We start from the raw sequence: 24,017 nt of genomic DNA, 5'->3' as shown, positions 1-24,017 counted from the left end.
GAAATTGGTGGGATCTTGTGCTGGACTCAAAGTCAGACCCTGATTTTATTGTTTTTTACCTTTGTTTTTGAATGTAAGTTAGGCATTCACTCTAGAGACCACTATTTCCAAGAGAAGAGAGCATAATGACAAGCTGTATTCATGACATCATTACATTGTCTGTGTAAGTTGCACCATTATTTACAAGTTTTGTAGAACAATCAGTCTCCTCAATCATTGACCGTGGTTCAAACAACCATGATTGTACAAATAACACAATAATGTATCAATCTCAGTATGTTTATTCAGGCTTTCAATTAGCAATATCTGCATGATGTTGATAATATTTACATTTGAAAAAACTCACATGCATATCTGTACAATCACTTTTAAAAATATACAACATTCTAAACTCATTACCACATACAAAAAGAACAATTGATAAAATGTTTCACTTTTTTCCCCTAAATTTTGGTAACCCATATCAACAACTATGATATCATTCACATACTCACAAGAAATATTAATCTCATGAAAAGGTTAAGAAAATATTTAAGACAAAACATAAAGAAACGAAAGATGCACAGTTTCACTCGGGTAGTTTACAAATTTATTCAATGTTTCAGACACTGTACAATCTTCCTAAACAGTTGACTGATTTGACCAATCATATTGATAAAGTTCACCAAAGCAATGAAAGGGATTAGGTATTTGGTGATTCAAATGATAACAAAGCCTGCTGATTAGATAAGGTGGGAACGTTCAAGGACAAACTTTTGAGAAGGAGACTCATGATCATGGCATCTCTCGCACACATACTCACTCACACACATAGAGACCTAAAATCCTTCAAAATCATTGCTAATCAACACCTCCAGTTCCACATACATAGGGTAATAAATAACACCGGCTTCTCATTTAAACACAGATAATTACATATGTATTCTGTAGTTAATAAGCGGTATCTTTTTCAACACAGAGTTCTGATTGCCCAAAAGTGTTACATTGATCTTTTGCATAGCAAATGTTTAAATATTTATGCCACAGCCCAACAGCCCTAATATGAAGACATACAGGGATGAGAGTTTTCCACTTATGCTCAAAATTCTGTGTATTTGATGGCACTGGTGTCATTCATATTGCTTCATTTACCTTGATTCCAAAGATGCCCATCCCATTTCCTTTATTTTCACTGACACCCATTCTCATCCTTGTATGAAGAATGCTTGTAATTGTCAGGGTTTTACAAACTGTCAACAGTTCATTCTCTACAATATATACGACATTCTTTCAATCAAAATTCAAAATGACATTTGTGCACAGACTACTCTGCTACAAACACATATGTATGCTCTTATTGTTTAAAAGACATCTTCAGGCATTGTAATTTTCTCAAGCTACAACCTTAAACTTATTAATATTCAAAGAGTAAAAATAGATACAACTCAGTAAAATATTTTGTTTCACTCGGTAACACTATTTCACAGGTGTTCAACTGCTCAAGGCTACCCTACCAACTCCTTAACCAAATGTAGATGCAGCAGTAGTATGAAGGTAGTGTGTGATAACAGGCATAAGAAATAACAAAGGGGCAGGCGAGAATGGTATAGCGACATCAAAACAGAGTGATGTTATGCAAAAAGTGTACTTTATCAACTCATAAGTACTGCTGGAGGCTTTGATCTTTCAGCACATCTTAGACTTGTGTATAGATTTAACTAGTGAACATACTTATCTGTCTTGTGTAATGTTGACTGCATGCAATGCATATTATATTCTCTAAATGAAATGTTTCAACTCATTGTCAGGGACTCAAAAATCCCATTGCCCTATGGCAAGTGACTTTTCAAAATATTTTTTAACCACTGAAATTTGTGTATCTGCTGACTAATTTATCTACTGATTGCTGCTTCTCCATCAGTTCAGTTAGCCATGAAATCTGTTGACAACAGTTGTACATTTAATGTCTTTCAGTAACGTAGAAGGAGAGCTGTTAAAGAATCTGATTAGTATAGGTATGATGTACAAACCATAATTAGGGCACTTCTGGGACTGAAGTCACTACAATGAGATCCTGGAACCCAACACAGTTAACTGTAGTGCTTTGGTCAAACTGACTACTGGAATTGAATAGTCACATAAACATAAAATTGTGGACTAGTTTGTTTGAGCCTGTTGTCTTTACCCTGCCCAGGAAAGTGTTTATGATAACCATTTAAAAAGGAAAAGTGCAGCATAATACAGATTTAATAATCTGATATGTCACAGTCACGTAAACTTAGAATACAGCACCACAAACTTTAAGAACACATCATAATAGTATTAAAACTTTTCTATGTAATTGTAGGTGATTAGGGTAGGGTAGGGTTAGGTTAGGTTAACCCTAATGTCTAGGGCTGTTACGATGCAGTCAAATATTCGGTGAATCAAACCGTATCCCTTCATGTATACAATTCGTTATTCATGGTCACCAGAACCGAATATAAGTGAATGTTTACAATATTTTATCTGAGCATGTTTTACTTGAGCGCTATTAAAGTGAGACATGCAAGAATGGAATATGTACTATCATTGCAGTAATGCAAGTCATGTTAATTTGCAATGGCTGCACATGGTAATGTGGACTGTAACTATTAGTCTATTACATCTCAATTTTGAGTGTCATGTCAGATCACTGGTTATTACTTTGAAAAATTAAGAGTCAACATGGGGGTTCCATACTCTGCATCAATTTGTGAATAATTATTTGAATTCTTTACCCAATATTCATGACACATATCATATTTGCTTACAAGTGTATTCGTTGCAGCCCTACTGATGTCGTCACGAGATGATGTGGTGCTGTATTCTAAAGGTGTTCCATATCATATCACATGTATGATGTACAGTATTTGACTTCACAAACATGTCAATCAGTGCATCCAGCATGTCAAACAACAACTGGTTTACATGAGTTATTCATTCAGATTCAAAAAGCTTTATGAAGCATATATGTAGCCACTGACAATATGCTTAACAGACAGCCCATCTGTGATTTTCTATTTGACTTTTCCATTATCAATGTAAATAAAGATTGGCTGATCCCCAAGAGAGGTTTCATTATAGCTGACAATAAATTCTAGTAAACTGATGATGCTGATTAACTATTTATCATATGTGAAAAATGTACTTGTTCTCTACAGGAATCATGATTTCATAATGTAATATGAGTTGGAAAATGTAGAAAATTCCTGCTGACACTGCTAATTGCACATAGAAAGCTAATGGTCCTGAGAATCAACATGAGGGGTTTGAGTCAGACTGGCATGCATTGTACTGTATACACAAATAATTCAGTGATTGAGTTTAGTTTTACGCCGCATTCAGCAATACTCCAGCTATATGGCTGCGGTCTGAAAATAACTGGAGTCTGGACCAGACAATCCAGTGATCAACAGCATGAGCATCGATCTGCGCAATTGTGAACCAAGGATGTGTCAACCAAGTCAGCAAGCCTGATTACCCAATCCTGTTGTATACACAAATAAAACATTAGAAACAACAAAATTACTGAAATGTGTACAACTGCTTTTTAAGTGAAGATAAATGAGGCACATAACTCAATAATGGTCTATTTACATCAGATATGTTACCGAACATAAACATGTGGTATTGTCATACATATGGTAGGTCAAAATCATTTTGCCAAAGGAGAAGGAATTAAGAAGCTATCACAACAAAACACTTGAGATGATAAAAAAACAAATCAACCTGCTTCATCAGGTTGTGTCACATCAACAGCAATAGTTTGAACATACAAGAAGGTCACAAGGTAGGTAGAATACCTGATATTGTATTGTATATGAGTATCTTTTGTTACTGAGCTCATGTATGAATGTGTCTTCTCTTGTGTTCTTAGTTTGAAAGGGCTTTGGTTTGTGTTCCAAAACATTAAAATGGGAATACATTGTGTTACACTGAGCAACTTGCATAATGAATACAGAATTGAAAAGAGCTCTCTCTGGTTGACCTAAATATTAAAAAGAGTTCTCTCTGATAAATAGTCTAAAAATGTGGTTACTGAATACATCTCCACCTTCCTGTTGGTATTAAGAGCTGTGCTCTTTCATGAAGATCACATAAACCATTCAACACAAATAATATCTAGATACAGGGGTTACATTGCAATACATCATTCACCCATACAATCTGGGTATAAACATTATAAAGCTTAAAAATATTCAACAAGGTATGCTGGTAAAATGATATTGACAAGTGATAACAAATAACATAAATAAAAATACAAAATCTAACACAAGAACTGTTTCATTTCAAAATAAGTAATATCTCACTTTTCACAAAGAGAATTCAAACAATTTTTGTAATGCACCATGACATCACAAAGACATCCATACCTCAAAACAGTTGGCATTTAGAGAGTGATGTAGGTTGGAATTCTGATTTATCATATCACGTTTAAAGATAAGTTTGAACCATGCAATCAAACCACAGAATGTCTGGCTCTGTAGTAAGTCTGTTTGATTAATTTAGAGACTGGATACATTCTATAGGAGACTGGAAAGAAACAGAGACTCTGGGTCACACGTTCATGTCATGTTACTCTTACAACATGTTTAATATTTGTGTCATCTTGGCATCACTGATATCAAGGGACAAGACAACCCCGAGAAAATCCACATTCTTCACACATCACATGACCAAGGTGGTCCAGTGAATGGCAAAGTCATATCACAGTCAGAGCACTTGCAGCAAGCTGAAGAGTTAATGGATATTATCCCCACCTGCTGCCTTTTCATTGCAAATACTACTGTACAAATGAGACAATCAAGTTAACTGCAATGTGAATGTTCCACATCTACACAAGAATGTGGATTCTGTTACAGCAAACAGTGATGACTACCATATTCATGTTGTAGTCATCAACTACAAAGAAGCACCACTTTCAGACAAGCACAGTTGGCTTCATGTTTCATGGTGCAATACGAGTTTGTTGAAGGTAATATACAGCACCAATTCCAAAAAAAGATGTCATGTTTTGAGTGTCAGTTTGAATAGTGTTCAACATGACTTCATTTCAGTTAATGAAAGGATAAGTATCATGTAGACATGTTGGGCCAAACAATACTGAATGTTAGTCCCATAAAATATAGAATAGTCCTAACAATAAAGAAATTGTTATCAACAAAATGTTCCTGCAAATATTGAGGCTTCTTTTTCAAAACAGTACCATACCATTTCTTTGCAAGAAGTAAGAATAACTGGATTGGTGAAGTTCCTAAAAGCCTGTGTGCACAAATCAGTAGGAACTCTTTGCATGGCACTGTTCTGACTCTGAATGTTCTACAAGCTCTCATACTCGTTGGTGGCACCATATTGTTTAGCCGTTGTCTCCTCGAAATCTGGATTTCTGTGTTTCTTGGAATATCTGTTCCGGTACAATATCAGTTTCATCTTGTTGACAAGTCTACGTAGATAGTTGCCTGCTGCACCTTCTGTTGATACTGACGGGTGGAAGTCAAAATCAGCTACTTCAATGACTGGCTTTTTGCGTAACTTGTTGAGGTATATTGTGCCAACAATAACGATGACAATTCCTATTGTGCAGAATACAATTGGTATGGTGAGAGCAGGAACATTCACAGAATCTGGAAGAAAATGCAGGAAACTTAGACACACTCATAAAAAACAAGCCTTTGCAGATCTGTGACTTAATCATTCCTAACAAGTGACATGTACCATCTGTGAAACATGTCTTATTATGCTACTACTTTCAGGCTCTAACAAGGTGTTTAGTCTGGGAAGGCAGTAATAATACAATGTAACATGGTGAAAACTAGATTATATGAACTGGAACATCCGTCACAAGCTTTCATGCACAACTGCTTTCATGTACAGATTTGGCTCTGAATGTCAGTCTCAAATAAAGCCCAGTTAACTCCTTGTGTATTCTTAGAACCTCTTGAATAATACACACTTTTGCAGTCATCTCATTTGAAAGCACATTACTTGAGTGAGTGAGGGAGTGAGGGAGGAAGCGAGCATATTAATACTTTAACCATTAGGCTGCACACACACCCCCCCCCCCCCCCCCCAAAGTGACAAACTTTGACCAACCTGGATCATACGCATAGACATTGAAGGATGACGACATGTAGCTGACGTCATTGTAGACCGTGAACATGACCGTCCTCCATCCCAAATGGGTCAGTTTGATGCGGACCTGATGGTTACAGGTACTCAGGAACTCTGCAGGTTTACACATCGGTGAAGATGGCACACTGGTGTTCAGGGCAGTCACATTCCAGCACACTGAGCTAGGGTAGCTGGGGGGTAGAACAGATAAATATTGAAATATATTCAGGAAATAGGTTATATTAGTTACAACTGATGTTTGTAAATTAATGCGACTAATCATTCAGTGGAGCATCACTGACATTTTTCAGTTATAGTTACCGTTATATTGCACAATTACTCAAGTTTTTATTTTGTTTGCTGCTGACATGGTCTTCTTCTATTATGGGAAGAATTTTATTTTCATTCTGTGTAAAATTACACCTGAAATTAAACTGATCCTACATAGAGCAGGTACTGTTAAATACATTCAACCTCTTCCCAATATTTTCTAATTACATATACATATGATAATAATTGAAAATATTTGAACAGTTAGTCAGCCTGATGGAGAGAGATGACATACCTTCCATTACAAGTAATGTTGACTGATATGTATTGCCCAATTCCTGCACTCAAGTCGCCAGCTACATCAACTGTCTTCATAGGCTCTGCAAGCACAAGACAAAGGCTTTAGTAATACAAGTACAGTGGAAGCCCTCAAAACCAGCATCCCTTCAATCTGGCACGCTCTCAATATCGACACTACATAGTTAATTAATGATCATTTGCACACCCTCTAATCTGGCGTCAGCCTACTCAGTACTTCGGCACAATAAAGGCTGCCCAAGTGACTGCTTGTACACACAAAACCAGCATCCACTATCTTGGCTCTCTTGTTGATTGGATGAACGTGTATTAACAGTGGATTACAGTTAAGTACAGTGGTTAAGCATAAGTAGGTGATGTAAAGTGATGAGCGGCACATGTCACTTGGCAAATTATATTAATTGGTGCCTCAAAATTTGTCAGTCACTCGCCGTGTCAAGATGGTTTTGAAGATTATCGGAACATGTAATAACAACACAGTGGACTGTGGTTAAATATGGTGGAGTATGGTTAAATATGGTGGACCATGGTTAAATATGGTGGTGTATGGTTAAATTATAATGGTGGACCATGTTTAAATATGGAGTATGGTTAAATATGGTGGACCATGGTTAAATATGGTGGTGTATGGTTAAATATGGTGGACCATGGTTAAATATGGTGGACCATGGTTAAATATGGTGGACCATGGTTAAATATGGTGATGTATGGTTAAACATGGTGGACCATGGTTAAATATGGTGGAGTATGGATAAATAGGTGGACCATGGTTAAATATGGTGGTGTATGGTTAAATATGGTGGTGTATGGTTAAATATGGTGGACCATGGTTAAATATGGTGGTGTATGGATAAATATGGTGGTGTATGGTTCAATATGGTGGACCATGGTTAAATATGGTGGTGTATGGTTAAATTATAATGGTGGACCATGTTTAAATATGGAGTATGGTTAAATATGGTGGACCATGGTTAAATATGGTGGTGTACGGTTAAATATGGTGGACCATGGTTAAATATGGTGGTGTATGGTTAAATATGGTGGACCATGGTTAAATATGGTGATGTATGGTTAAACATGGTGGACCATGGTTAAATATGGTGGAGTATGGATAAATAGGTGGACCATGGTTAAATATGGTGGTGTATGGTTCAATATGGTGGACCATGGTTAAATATGGTGGTGTATGGATAAATATGGTGGTGTATGGTTCAATATGGTGGACCATGGTTAAATATGGTGGTGTATGGATAAATATGGTGGTGTATGGTTCAATATGGTGGACCATGGTTAAATATGGTGGACCATGGTTAAATATGGTAAAGTATGGTTAAATATGGTGGTGTATAGTTAAATATGGTGGACCATGGTTAAATATGGTGGTGTATGGTTAAACATGGTGGACCATGGTTAAATTATAATGGTGGACCATGGTTAAATATGGTGGATCATGGTTAAATATGGTGGTGTATGGTTAAACATGGTGGACCATGGTTAAATATGGTGGTGTTTGGTTAAATATGGTGGTGTATGGTTAAATATGGTAGACCATGGTTCAATATGGTGGTGTATGGTTAAATATGGTGGTGTATGGTTCAATATGGTGGACCATGGTTAAATATGGTGGAGTATGGTTAAATATGGTGGTGTACGGTTAAATATGGTGGTGTACGGTTAAATATGGTGGACCATGGTTAAATATGGTGGATCATGGTTAAATATGGTGGTGTATGGTTAAATATGGTGGTGTATGGTTAAATATGGTGGACCATGGTTAAATATGGTGGACTGTGGTTAAATATGGTGGAGTAGGGTTAAATATGGTGGACCATGGTTAAATATGGTGGAGTAGGGTTAAATATGGTGGACCATGGTTAAATATGGTGGAGTATGGTTAAACATGGTGGTGTATGGTTAAATATAGTGGTGTATGGTTAAATATGGTGGAGTAGGGTTAAATATGGTGGAGTAGGGTTAAACATGGTGGTGTATGGTTAAGTGAGTGTTTGAGTGAGTTTAGTTTTACGCCGCACTCAGCAATATTACAGCTATATGGCGGCGGTCTGTAAATAATCGAGTCTGGACCAGACAATCCAGTGATCAACAACATGAGCATCGATCTGCGCAATTGGGAACCGATGACATGCGTCAGCCAAGTCAGCGACCCTGACCACCCGATCCCGTTAGTCGCCTCTTACGACAAGCTGTCAGTCGCCTTTTATGGCAAGCATGGGTTGCTGAAGGCCTATTCTACCCCGGGACCTTCACGGGTCTATGGTTAAGCATTATGCCTTAAAAGACATAAGATACTTTGCTTTGACAAGCAAGGAAGGTTACTCCCACATGTTCAAACTTTGGTGACTGTCACTGTGAACATTTCTCTTGCGACGAAATCAAAGAAACAACAAGGTAAGCTTACTGACTTTTTCATGTCACACATTACATACATGCATGCTTGTGTTGTATTTTTTAATGTTATCTTTATTGATGAATAAAGAATATGATGACTATCAACACATTGCTCACTTGTATTTTATGGCACCTGGAATATCATTCTCAGGTTGAAAAAGGGTAAAGTTCACTTTACCGGCATATTTTGCTGTCCCCAACACATGCTGGTTTAGAGGGCATCGACTGTACTTACATTTTGTTTCCAGAAAGACAACCATATTTATGACTTGTTACGAGAGTGTATTTTCTGTATATTTTGTTAATTAAGTATTATTATTATTATTGGGTCACAACATTTAGTGTTTTAAATAATATTAATAATTATGATGGATCACATTTCGTATAATAGATGGTTGGCATTTTTAAGATTTTGGTATCAGGCTGTCAGGAAATTATCTGCCCTTTGTTTTCTATTTGTTATTTCCGGGAGACTGCTAGAGATTTCTACAGTGTTGGCGATGGTCGTATGTGCCCGAACTTTCGGGAAATGACGGAATATATATAAAAAGGCTGGTTGCCGTGTTGAGTGGGGACACACACATTCTCTGGAGTTTACACCACCAATATCCGTCAACGCCCGAAACTGCTGTCAGACTGCTTGCCATGTGACATTCTGCATAACTGTTTCTCTCTTGCACTAAGACTTTGGTGAGTTTGCTATGTTATATTTTGTGACCCGCTGCCTTAGATTTTGTTTCATTTGTATTACATTTGAAATCGGTATTGTGAAATTGACGTGTGACTTTGTATAACTTGCTCTCTTTGCAAATAATAATATTTGAATGTTTCAGACTTGTCTGTCTTTGTTCTGTTTTGCTGGTTCACAGGCGATTTCTTACATCGTTTGTCACGGCAAATTCCTAACAAAATTGGGGGCTCGTCTGGGATAGAATTCATTTGACATTTGAGACCATTTGTGAAATTTATTTCAAATTTTTGCAATTTTGCAACAAGTTAAGTGTGCAGTCTAAACAGGAAATTATTAAACTCCATAGCAATTTTGCAGACAGTGCAAGTTACGTGACATACTCAATACACATGTGCAAAACATGTAAGAATCGTTCTTAATAAATAAGTTTAAAACTTCCATCATCTTAGTGCTAAGATGACCTTGGCTGACATGCACAAAGCAACCATAACTCCATGACTACCCTGCCTTTATACAACTGTTGACAGTAGTCTTAGTGATAAGATCAACATGTTACCTTCTCCCACATGCAAAAAGAGATCAAAGAACGAATTTAAGTCTTTAGTAAGTCCACTAAATTTTCTAATTTACTGTCTCCTATATAAGTCTCAGTTTAAGTAATGGTTCTATGATCACTGTAAAAATAGCTTCATGTCAGTAACCAAGTAGTTTGTGGTAGAATGGTGTCTTTCAATGGTATGTCTGTTATGAGCCTGATCAGAAAGTGAATATGAAGATTCTGTCAAGACACAATTTAACCATGTTAACATGATGGAGAATTCAGCATGCATACTGAAATCAGTAACATTAGGACAGCTGAATGTATACTGTTACTCTCTATTATCACCGGGTCTCTACTATCGCTACATGAGAAAACATCGGGAAAGCAGAAATACCATGCACCTCATCCCCTTTTTACATATCTTAATCTTGTAAAACAAATACATGGCTCTTCAAAATCAAAAGTGTAATGGCAACAACAGGCAGATCATTTGTATAATTTCCATCCTAAAAATGACAGGAAGAGACGTATAATAGAACTTCACCCTGCATATGGCAGCAAATTGTCTGGTACATTTTAAGGAAGCAAAACAATATATTGTTATGTTATTGTTACCTTGTATCGAAATGAGTAGAAGTTACAGATTTTTTGGTTGAAAACACGATGATATTACTAATGTGAATGAAATTCCTAAAATAAGTTTTCATAATAGAACTAATGAGATTTGCTACTTGTCTTAGTAAACATTTCAGAATGTCCACGATAATAGAGAGTTGCTTCCATATCCTGGATCAAACGAGACAATCAAGATTGCTACCCGTACGGTTTTACCTTATAAGATCTTATAAGATTCTTATAAGATTCTTATAAGAAGACGAATTCTTATAAGATTCTTGTAAGAAATAACTGGGAATAAGAAACTTATAAGAAATGAAAATGGTGTTTCTTATAAGAATCTTACTCATTTCTTAGCGACAAAAATTTCTTATAAGATTTTTTCATCTTTTTCTTACTTAGTATGAGAAACTTATAAGAAGTAAAATTTTCATTTTTTTACAAAATTTATTCTCTGATATCTACAACAAACAAAATGTACATGGAACAGAACATGATCGACAAATTTGTTCTTCTAAAACTACATAATTATAATATCATACTGAATGAGTTGTGATTGTGTGCCACATTGTTAGTGACAGAAATGAAGATTAAACATCCGCTGAACATATATATAAAATGCCAAATGTCAGTATCTGTTCATAATCTTGGTAATTATACATTTTCCTGTGATAATAGAGGGTCCCATGATTATCTGAAGATGATGTCAATAACAGCAGTCTGATTCTTTGGTATAGGTGCACAGTTCCCAATTAGGGTTGTAAGATTTTCTGATGATGATTAGTGAGCAGTTTAAATGGTAATAAAAACAAAATAATACTATTATCATGATTTTCTCAAGTCTAATAAGATAGGATGGAAGTAGGAAAACACCATGAATTTGCTGTTAATCACACAAATAGATTAAGAGCAGTCAGGTAGGACTGAGAGGCATTGAGGAGCAAGTACTTTGAATTCATGGCTCTGGGACAACTGCGAAACTTTGAAAACAAAATGTCGAAAATGTCATCAAGTGCACCAATTTAAACAAAGACCAATCTGTATAGCAAGTTTAAAAATTACAATTAAAACAAGAACTAGTCTGAAGTCTAATATGTTGTAAAGAAAACATAACATTTTCCCCCAAATTCTTTACATTCTAATGGCACCAGAACTCTTGACTGTATAGCACTTCATTAACTATTCAACAGCTTTGAGGAACACAGAAGGCAGACAGTGTACAGATGGACAATCACTACATACCCTTCTTTTTCAAACTGATAGGATCGAAAAACATCACTATGAAATTGACAGCTGGAGGGGGAAATAGACTTTTTTAACGTAATCAATGTATTTCCTCAGTTTTTTTCACAATTCTTCTGCTTGTAAGTCTGTTGCACTTTTAAGTAAAAAGGTTGGCCTTCAGTACAAATGGCATGCTCTTCGCTGTGGCTGATAACTGCATTCAGGAGATCCTACATTTACTGCTTATCAGTTTAAGTATCCTGCAACCTGCTGACCTAGATACAGATGATCAACCCTATATAACCCTTTAAACAAATCAAACATATGGATAGTTAAAGGCACAATGTCACACTTTTTTGACAATATTCTGGCATATATTTTATATAATAGGGGCATTTGCCCTCACTTTATAGCTTCCTATTCATGCAATAAAAAATTATTACCATTTATGTCTTGCCTGAAATCAATAATTGAAACAGCTTCTAAACAGGGAACACTTGTTTATTCATGGTATATGGAATGCAAAGATTGCTCTGGACATTGAAAACTGTCACACTTGGTATTGACGGTTTCTTACGGAAGTGGTTTCAATCACAACATGTGTGTAGCATATTCCTCAAGAGAGCTCCAAGGGACATAACTCTATGGGGTTCCCTTCAAACAATGTTTGGTAAAGGGCATGAATCGATTTCATGCAATGTTATGTTACTTCATTCAACCTTTTTGATTTCATACTGTCATCTAAATACATATTCTGGTGGGAAATATATATTATGTTAGCATCAATAATCAGCTCAGACAAAAAGACAGACTCGACAGCCAGTGCTGATTACCCTACTTTCACTCAGGATTTTAACCCCTTTCATGGACGCTTCAACTTCCACAACTTCATGCATGAACTCCAACAGGAAGTATGTAAGCTCTTTACACCACAACATCCCGCCATCTTCTTAATGTCATAATTATGTGTATTTGATATGTGTGTTGTGTTCCTAGCTGTTGTATATTGTTACTTTATGACTCAGTGAATGTAAAAAGAATTCCCTTTCCGGTAATAAAGTGATATCTATCTATCCATGAGGGCTGATAGTATTGAGGGAAATGTATTATGTATGTGGTGTGACACTGTGCCTTTAACGACACCATACTTTGATGGATTTATAATCTTCAACACCTTGAACATGCTAAATGAACTAATAGTTATCTACATATACGTCTGGCAAACTGATACCAGTCGAATCACATGATTTGAACTGTGTCATTACTGCTTGGTCTCGTGACGATGAGATAAGGGTTGATTAATTATCCATCTGGCACGTTTATCATGTTGTACTGTTACCAGTTCAGACAGTACCTTGGAAAATCACGATGAACAATCTTACATTATCAAAGAGTATTCTTACTTTTCCGAAGTCGAAATTCTTATATTTGTTTACCAATAAAGCATGACTTGACCCAGGTCTTCATTCTATATTTACATATTTTCAGCAGTATTGTCATTTAGATGGTACTTTGATGACAGACACTAAGACACCGCTATCATGTAATGGATAATGTTATCATTGATGAAAGACATAGAAAAATGATGCATTCCCGTGCTTCAAATACTCAATAATATCCGGAAATTGGCCAACACATGATGTTTATCTCCTAAGTGAGACTTAGGTTCATTATAAATGATAACTGCATAAAAAATGGTAACTTTTATGCTGAAACTATTAAGAATGTAGCTACCATGGAGTCTAAATATTACTATAAAGAGAAGCATCTAGGAGGGATTGCCTCAAACGTAAAACCAGGACGGATGTCACTGACAATGGTTGGGATCAGCTATCAGCTAACATAGAATTCTTTAGGGGAATTTAAATAGGGAAATACTCGGTGTGTCATAACAAGTTACAAAATAATATCTAGTTCTGTTGATCTTGCCAACTATACATTTTGAGATATTTAATACGATGCTTTTCTGTGGGTTTCAGGTATCACACTCTTTTGCATATCTTAACATAAACTTCACGAAAGAAAGACACGTCAGATGTTAATCACCAGATGAAGCATATTCAACACACATGAAAAAGCACAAAATATCCTTGAGATGATCTGTAGAGGCAGTAGGCAGTGCAGGCATTTCATGCCAGGTGAGTGGACTTTCCATTGTCATACATGGCTCAGCGACCTAATTGCCACCTATTGTTTTCACTAGCTAAGCAAGTTTTGCCTGATTTTACAAATAAACATGCTTTTCTGGATAGCCTCTTACGCATCCCACTGAATGCCCAGTTAAGTCCAAGTGAGCTATTTCGACATATCCAATTTGCAGTTGAGTAAGCTTAAGCGATACAGAGTTACAGTTATAAACAGTTTTTTCTCTATTTTCGACATTACTTTAATAATGAAAAACCTTAGCATCAAAACAGAATAAATATACAAATCAAGTCACTGAGAGACTACCTGTAACAAAATGTACGCATATTCTGCTGGTCAGAGGTATGCAATTAAACCAATGCCCTATTTGCATCAGTGTAGGGTAACACTGGAAGGCAGAACAAATATTGTTCATTTAGAGATGCACAAGAAAATACACTTCATCAACCAGCTCCACAAATAGTGCTATGAAGACAAATACACCAAATACTTAAGGGTCCCATTATTTACAGGTACAGATAAACATAAATGCATAAACATTGGTTCTGAAAACAAGTAAAGAGATATAACTGGCAAAAGGACCTCTAAAATACACATATAAACACACATATGTAAACAAAACTCAGAAAGTTTTCAGGAAGACAGTCCTAGACCATCAGAACACGTGGGAATTAACACAAGCAATTTTTATTTAGCATCCTGCTGGCACACAATAGACACGATGAAGTCCTGGTGCAACACATCTCCATCTTCTGGTTATGTACTGAGAACAACAACCTTGAACATGTGTGTTTGTTTTATCCAAATTCTGTGTGATAGGTTTGTCCTATTAAGTTCATGAATGATCACATCATTATAGTATGGGAATTTTGCAGATAAATTTCAGTGATGATTCATTTCACAATTTGAAACATAACTTAGACACGTTAAGATTGTGACAAGCTACAGATTTGTGTGAAACTGAAAGAAAGTGTTGCAGGTTAATATGAATATCCCACTGTGACACAACTGATGACTTGCACAAACATCGAAAGCATTAGTTTAAATCACAATTTATAGATTACATAAATATTGTGATCAAGTGATTTGAGAAAGACTGACACCCTTATCTAGCATTATAGGCTTGTCTAGGATTAGCTTAAGAGCTTAAAAATCGCCATAGGCTTATCTTTTAATATAGCCTCACAGCAGCCTGTAATACCAAAACAAACACCACTTTCTATCATGTTTAATGTCTTGTGGTAAGGTAAGACAGATTAGAACTTTTGACTTCTACACTCGGGGCAGATGATCTATATAAGCCCATGATGTTAGCTAGAAAATGTAGAGATTCTGACTTGACACTTATTTTGACCGAGATCCAGTCTGCATAGCCAAGTGCACTGCAATGCTGAGGATATGATCTGACTGAGTGATGACCTGACTGACGTGCATCAAGGCTAAAGATCACTGGAAACAGTCGTGACTACATGTTCAGCAAATGTTGAGCCTGTGCTGCTGACAGTGAAACTAACCTAACTAGTGACGATATGTACATGGTTCACACACTACTGCAAGTACACCTGCTCCTGCACAGCTTGATGGGAGAAAAGCTCAGAGTACCATAGGTCATACAGTCCCATTACTTAGGTGAAACAAGTTCCTGATATTACTATAAAGAGAGGAATCTCATAGGTGGATCCAGAGTAGGGGTGGGTGGTGGGTGCAAAACCCCCATTTTATCCTGAAAGTTTATTAAACCTGCTCTGAGGCTGCAACTCTGCACAACAAAACTGCTGTGCTAAGACCTCATAAAGTCTTAAAAGTTCTCCCGAATTTGCCAGGATTTATACCTGTTGTCCATGACCCCAGATTTACAAGCAGATCCCTTCACGCATGTATTTTAAACTTAATGCTTAATGTATTTAATTTATTTTTTCACAATATTTAATGCTTATAAAATTTATTATCTTACCTCACACATAAATGTTGTTTTCTCTTCTACTATTTTCAATGTACGCCACATACAACCGAGGCATATTTCAACGTACCCCGCGGTCAATGGCAACTCATTCGGTACTTTGTGGTAGTACTTCTTTATCTCAGATTACATTGACTGATGCATGATGCATGGAAATTTCTGATGTTTTTCAAATGCAAATCAATGAAAGGGCGATAACTCTAAATCTGTTTTTCTTGCGTTGTCTGCAAAATCTAGCGATGGCTATGAAGAGATTTCCCTTGCATTCCATTAAAGAAATTTTGGCAAAAAATTCAAATGTAGTCCAATGTGTGAATATTCAGAAGTGGAATTACACTGCAGCAAATTTAACTAAGACAATACCTGGAGGAAAAACAGAAAGATGCAAGATTTGAATGAACTGATTCACACAGGTTGGCTGAAGTGTATGATGCAATAACCATGCTTCAAACAGTTCAAAATTAATTGAGGTGTTCAGCATGATAAATGATAGATGCGTTGTTCAATGGTCCCTCGAACACATGGGTTGACGGGCACATGGGTTGACATACCCTCGATGTTTGTTTATGTTGCTCTCACTCTCAGGTCTCTGGGAACATAACTAAACATCGAGGGAACATCAACCCATGCCCCACTAGTGACCAGTGAGCAACTTATAATGTTCACGCTAACTATAAATACATTTTATACCATTACTGTTGCTAGGAATACTGTAGCTGTTGTCAGCACTGGTTTGAGTCTATATCAGTCCTACCACCATGACAGATGGTTCCAAAACAAACCCCAGCTTGTCTTCTATTATTTGCACACTTGCTTGTCTTTCTCAAAATCATATATGCTGGCCTGGACACTCGTGTTGAGAATACTTAAAAGCCTTGACACACAAAAGCAAAATATTATTCCATATTCATGCATCCATTTATAGAAGGTTCACCAAGTATATTCATGCAGATATTGCAGTCTATGAAATGACTGGAAAGGGGAAGACTGACCGTGACCATACCCAAATAGGTAAACATGTTTGTACAATGGGCATCCTGGCAGGGTATGCTGATGACACCCTTTCAAGGAATTTGGAATTTTGCCAGAATTTTTTGTTGGTGGACCAACACTTTATTTGGGTCATAAATGAAAAAGCAACAGAAATAATGAGAAGTGACAAAGTTACACAGCTCACTGACATTCAATTTACAATACAATAAGGATCAATATAATTTACATCTTATAAATAATCGCAGTTAAGTTATACCAGACATGGCTATAAAGTACTTAGTCATTGGAACTAATTCTTCAATGAGACAATGGTTGTCCCAGATTGGTGGCAGTAACACTGACTGACTAGGAAGCAGTGCGAGAACAAAATGGGCAGTCATAGTCTGCTGTACAGACCCTGAAGCAAATATAACCAAGAAAGCCCATGCAAGTCTTGAAAATGTGGCAAGTCTAGATTCCCCTAGCTTCTGAAAATGAAGAAAGTCTCAGGGCTCCATTTCATTATATTATTTTTTTTACTATGAACTTTTTTCAGTAAAATATGTTCATTTCAGAGACTAGTTGTTAGTCTAGGGTAGTCATGACACAGGGATGAAAAAAATCAGTCGTAATAAATCTCTGACTACAATACAATGTCTGTTTCCTGTATATATTACTTAAGTAGGGTATTTCATCATACTCCTTAATGACAGAATTTCCCATTAACAAGTGTCTAGTTGTCATTTTCTAAAAGTGACAAAATATTATGGTTAAATGACACTTCACCAGTAAGTCCAGCGAATTCCATGCATGGAGAGAGAACAATGGCAAATTCATCACATTAGTTTCTGCAAATTGTTGCATTTAACCATGTGAACGCAAAACAAGGTGAATGAGAATGGTTGAGATCCAGCATTAAGTCTGTGATGAAGGAAAGAGATCAGGGGTTTACTGGATGCAAAATATTGTCAATATTGACACGACAAAACACTGCTTAAATCATCAAGATGATGCTCACATATATTTACATGCATTGTATGTTACACATATACATTTATGCATAACAGAATATATATGTATAACATAAGCCTCACCCTATATTTTTTCCAGTTAATTTGTTCTGAAGTGAAATTCTGAAGTCTTGATAGAGCAAGCAATTAGCGTTTCAAATACATTATTGAAATTACGATGTACTTTAAAGATTTAATTGCCTATATTTAAAACAAGTATTTTAAGTGAAAGTAAAAGCTCACTGTTATGTGGCCAATAAATTGTTTATTTACTGTGAATGGATGAAAGTTTGTAAAGTTATAATAAAGATTCAGGCAAAGTTATAAAGTAAAAACAGTAAAATTTTGAGATGCAGTGAACGTTGCTTTCCACACAAAACAAAAAGATTACAGATTGTAATTATCCGTACTGGTTAGGAGAAGTGTTTCATCAATACAAGGCACTCAAAATCATAAAAGACTTAGTAAAAAATTTCATTAATGTGGCCTTTTTCAGTTGTTTGTCACTCAGCAATCCAAACTGTTGGGAAAAGGTCTGAATCTTTGGATTCTTCATGATTATGCATTAGTAATGCTTACATGTGTAAATGTCATCTTGGTATAAAACAGAATTGTTATTTTTCATCAAAACTTAATTTAATTGAGTAGTTTCAGCAGGAGAGAAATAGTTATTTGGGGTAAAGAAATCAATCCCATCATATTTTAATCAACATGTTTTTGCCTAAAGAATAAAAATGGTTATGGCATTTGTAAAACTGCCAGTGGATAAGGCTTCTTCAGCTATAGGTTGATCAAATTGGTGGCTATTCCCTAACTATTCTGTAGCATCACATCTTATTTTCTTATTTTCTTATGGTAGTCAGTTAATGTATGGGTGTGTATATCTACAATTTCTTTTCTGATAAACTATACACTCCATTTCTGCATGCTGGTCATTAACCTTGTTCAATCGAACGTTGATATTCATAAATCCAGGACAAAATCCATTTTTCTGCTTAGAAGAGGGTGGCAATTTTGGGGTGGATTTTGTCCACATGCATTTTGTCATTGTTATTCCCATCAACAATTAGTTTCCGAACTCTATAAATAGTATCTTTTATAATCATATGTTTGAAAAAACAGAACACCTCCCACAAATATGATTGAGGGTCTCTGTGATAAAAAGTAAATAGACGTCAGGATATATCCCTGGTAGGTGTAGAGACAGTCCTGTGGCAGAAAGCCTGGGTCCCTACGTAACAGTGTAACAAGTGGGTGCTTCTAACAGTTCCCTTCAGCTCATTAAGCAGATTAACCTTGACTACGATTTATCCCAAATTTTTAATGATTATGAGCCAGACCTACTGCATTTTCTGTCAAACACATTTCACACTGTTGTTTGACAAGCTGCTAAAGTGTCACGTTAAATAAATGACTCAGTAAGGAAAATAGAATTGTGTGCATAACACCAGTATCTCTATTCCAGTAATCATCAGCAGGGAAACTATTTTTTGCAACTGCGTGGTACAGCTCATAGGAAGAGACCTTCAAAATCTGAACAGGAGCTGTGACCAAGTGGCGTTAGCTTTTATCTCCTTGATAATGAGAGCACATTGCAACTTCGGACTAATGCTTAGTCTCTGAATATATATATAACTTTGTATGTAACAAATAAGCCCATTTGAATTGAAAAGGAGCTCCAGTGTGACCAGAGATTCAGAACCTGGAAAAAGCTAGAACAGCTTTACATTCACTGAGGGAGGGCTAGGCTGTAGGGAAAATAATTTGGCTAAGGGACTGTGAGTCACACAACTACAACATATCAGCAAGGGTAACTACTTCAGATCTATGTAGAACTTATAATCACCTGGTATTTGTTTACACTGACCCCACTGATAGCTGCTAGATGTTTACCATGCCATGTGATAAACATGTTATCTACAATGATACACGGACAAACCCAAAGGTACACCCACACCATAATGTTTGACTTATGACAACATTTCCTTCAAATAATTGTATTTTGTTTTTCTGTTGATCATTTCCCGTTCTGCTGTTCAAGATACTAACCGTTACCTTAATTTGCCCAAACTTTCAGTTTGTTTGTTGCTTACTCAGAAATATTCAAGCTCTATGATTGTGGTCTGTAAATAATTGAGTTTTGGACCAGGCAATCCAGTGACTGACATCATAAGTATCAGTCACTGCATTTGGGAGGCTAGATATTCATCAACCAGGTGAGCAGGTTAGATCTTCATGGACGAGCTGTCATTCAAAAATAACATTGCACCCCTAATAATTTCATGGTGCAGTGTTGATACACATACCATGAATATTTGACCTTAATCACAAATTTCTACCTTATTATAGTTGCCAATTTGTGATGGTCTAGCTATTGAACTGGGAAAACCCACGAAAACCTGTTTTGAAATACTTCCCTGCTTGAACAAAAGACTGATTTTGAGATTAGTCATTTCTTCCTTCTTATGTGTTAACAGAAAATAACCAATATTTTGGCAACATGTCCCCTACTAACGGTATACCAGGGATTGACATACATCAAGTTTGTGTTTACTTCGTGTAAATGACGGTACATGTTTTCAACATTTTGACCTTTTTTCCACCAGAGAACAAATGGTCTTGGGGAAAGAAAAATTTGACCCCCCGAATTGATAAAAACACGGACCTAACTTTTTTGATATTTCTAAGCAGCTTTCTTAGAATAAAAGGATTTTTGAATGTCTGAAATATTTTATTTCAGAAATATTCATGGCTGAACTTTCAAACCATAAATATTACAAATACAGTCATCCCTGGCCATAATGCATGCTTTGGGGCCCATGGATGATTGCCCACCCCACACAGGCCTGACTGTCAAATTATGACTAATATGAGACACCTGTGCAAACTTATACCAGGCATTTGAAAAACCATTGATATATATGATGAATACTGTACTTTGAAATCCGCACTGAATTTCACTAGGTTATGACGGTGAGTGGGCTAGTCAGCGGATTTGTATTTTCAATGACGTGAAGATGTGTGATCTATGGGCAACATTTTTGGATGGGAGCCACTAGTTACCCTGCAGTTTAACCAAATCTGTGGTATCACAAAGAACTTTATTGCAAGGGATGACCACATTCACATACATCTGTCATTTGTCTCATTTGTCATTTTATCACATATTTTCAATAATGCAAGAATAAAACACTGGGTTTAATTAAATTCTACTTCCCTCATACGTATGAGGATATATCTAAAATAGGTAAACAACCCAAATGATCCAGTAGTGTCTGGAAATATCAGATACTTAAACACCACAAGGTTGATTTTTTTTTTTCATTTCCACAGAATTTTTTTGACATATATGTAAGCATAACTTCACTGAAACTAAGCATTCTAAATTGAATGGATTACTTTTTCAAAATCAGGCCTATGTGTAAAATAGAAAAAATCATGTAAAAATGATGGAAATAAAGCATAAAAATGATTTTTCCATTTAACATTTGATAAAAAAATATTGATGCCACTCAATACCAGGTCATTAAAGACTGATGTGAACTCTACATTACATAAACACAATACACAATACAAGCCTATGTGAGTACACACAAGAAATGTACCAATAACAGGCATGAGAAAAATCAGCAAGTTTGTCATCCATGTACTTTGACCCTATCTGATACATGGCCTGCCCATCACATGCAGCTATCAACAACTGACTGTTCTACCCACACATTCATTTCACTCTTTGTTTACAGTGTAATCAATTCACTATCTATTCTTTAGTATCAGTGTGTGCCGAACTCTATATAACGAATCTATGTGTCTCATGTCATTGTCAGACATGTGATATGTGAACATGGTTTATTGGTGTTATTTACATTTGACAATTATTAATATACTCATGGAAACAAATAAGGGAACACAGTTTCTTCAGATGGTTTGTACTGCACTGTGGGTGAAAAGCAGGAAAAGCATGTAGGTCGTGTGTTCCTTTATTTGTTTCCATGAGTATATTTCAAATAGAGAATATCTTAATTTGCAACTAAAACATTACTCTCAAATGGAAATTACATTCTCTTACTCTTTATTTATATGATATTAAACGAGCTTCCCCTTTCATATCAAGTTTATGTCCCTCGTGAAATAAACTTGATATGAAAGGGGAATGCATTTTGTATCCTATTTATTACCCATGTTCTACAAAGTGAAAATATTGTTAAAATAAACCGGTATTTTGCTTTCCTATAGAGAACCATATAACGCAGATTAAAACATCATATTGGTGATTGGAATGTCAAACCGCTTCACTCCAGGAAAACATACGCTGCGTAGAGGCAATGTATTTCCTATACGGCAAACAATCACAAGAAAATAAACAAATTAAGACAGAATCAAGTCGTAATGAAAATTTAATTCTTTTCAGTTGAGGATTTGTTTTCAAAAGCAATAACATAATTCATCAAAACACTTGCAAAGTGTAAATATTTTTAACTTGACTACGTGACCTATATCTTGCCTGAACGTCAGTTGGCCATCAATGTCGGGCTAGTCGTCATGTTGAGAAGTGTTCCCAAAGAAGAAGATTCTAGGGAGCATTTAATTAGGAGCGTCAAACAGGGAACTGTATGTCTCAAATAGTTGTTCTTCATGTTAATGTTCTTCATCTGAGAACAAGTTACTGTAAATAATTCAGTGACGCTTCAAGCAGGATGCCAGTGACGCCTTCTCATCTCAGCTTGGAATTCCCACTTGTCGAGATTCGATGTTTATGTTGAAGACTCCACAAAAAATTGGATCTGAAAACACATCCTACAACCTCGAACGAAGATAATTTCAAGCCTATTGTGTTCAGATTCTGGGAAGTGCTTTTGACCCCTACATAAGCAGCCACGGGAGGCATGGAAGTGACAATATGTTTGTGCGAGAGGATGCAATGGATGCGGCTGACAGTGGCAGTGATAGAGATACAAGAGCGCCGCTCGTCTTTTGACGTTGTGTGTTACTGTGCAGTCCTGACAACATACATGCAGAAGGTATTCAATCTCTTGATAACATCCACAACTCTTCCAACCAATTGTCCATCAATTTTGAAGAAATCAATAACTCTTACGGGCGACGCCATATTTGTTTACACTCATGAGAGACCTACTAGATGCATTTGTTTACTTATTTTTATAGATTGTTTTAATTACGTTTTTATTACAGAAGCTTGAGTTATCATAGAATTGAAAATAATGCTAGTAACCACACTAAATGAAATAAATTTTATCTAATTCCATAGAAGTGTTTTCATTTTACATGCTCTCAGGTGCGAAAACTTGAATGAAAATCATGAATGGAATGAGTGATGAAAGTAGTACCAGTAATGTCAAAGTTCAGGTATTAGCAAATCAAGTCACTCGAAGGTGTTATGACACATATGTGTCATAACACTTTGTTATGAAACACCTTTACGAAGTACCATATGGGTAATAATATGAAATACTAGGCTCCACTGAATAATATTTTCATTTTTAAGAGAGGGGGTGGAATAGCCTCGTGGTTAAAGCGCCCGCTCATCACACTGAAGACACAGGTTTGATTCTCCACATGGGTACAGTGCTTGAAGCCCATTTCTGGTGCGTTAAAAGCTGTGTAAAACCAGTATGTGATTTATCTGTATTACAATATTCCATACATTTAGAAAAGAGCTAATTGTTAAGGTACACATGAACATCCTTCTAATAGTTTATATCCTACAGCTGTCAAAGGCTCTAGGAAGGC

General features: G+C 36.1%; 1 protein-coding gene across 1 annotated transcript in view; it reads right to left on the bottom strand.

Annotated features, from left to right (window-relative positions):
* Nucleotides 1–265: 265 nt before the first annotated feature.
* LOC137284959 (uncharacterized) overlaps nt 266–24,017 on the bottom strand; it is a 34,543-nt gene continuing 10,791 nt past the window's right edge. Inside the window, exons 4-6 of the mRNA XM_067817042.1 lie at nt 6,677–6,761; nt 6,094–6,302; nt 266–5,624 (exon numbers count right to left, since the gene is read on the bottom strand). Coding sequence (XP_067673143.1) covers nt 5,320–5,624; nt 6,094–6,302; nt 6,677–6,761 — 599 coding nt within the window. The 3' untranslated portion in view covers nt 266–5,319. The remainder of the gene's footprint in view (nt 5,625–6,093; nt 6,303–6,676; nt 6,762–24,017) is intronic.

The sequence above is a fragment of the Haliotis asinina genome, chromosome 5 (genome assembly GCF_037392515.1).
Source record: "Haliotis asinina isolate JCU_RB_2024 chromosome 5, JCU_Hal_asi_v2, whole genome shotgun sequence".
NCBI classification, from domain to species: domain Eukaryota; kingdom Metazoa; phylum Mollusca; class Gastropoda; order Lepetellida; family Haliotidae; genus Haliotis; species Haliotis asinina.
Note: the sequence above shows the minus strand (reverse complement) of the source record. Positions and strands in the feature narration are given on the sequence as shown.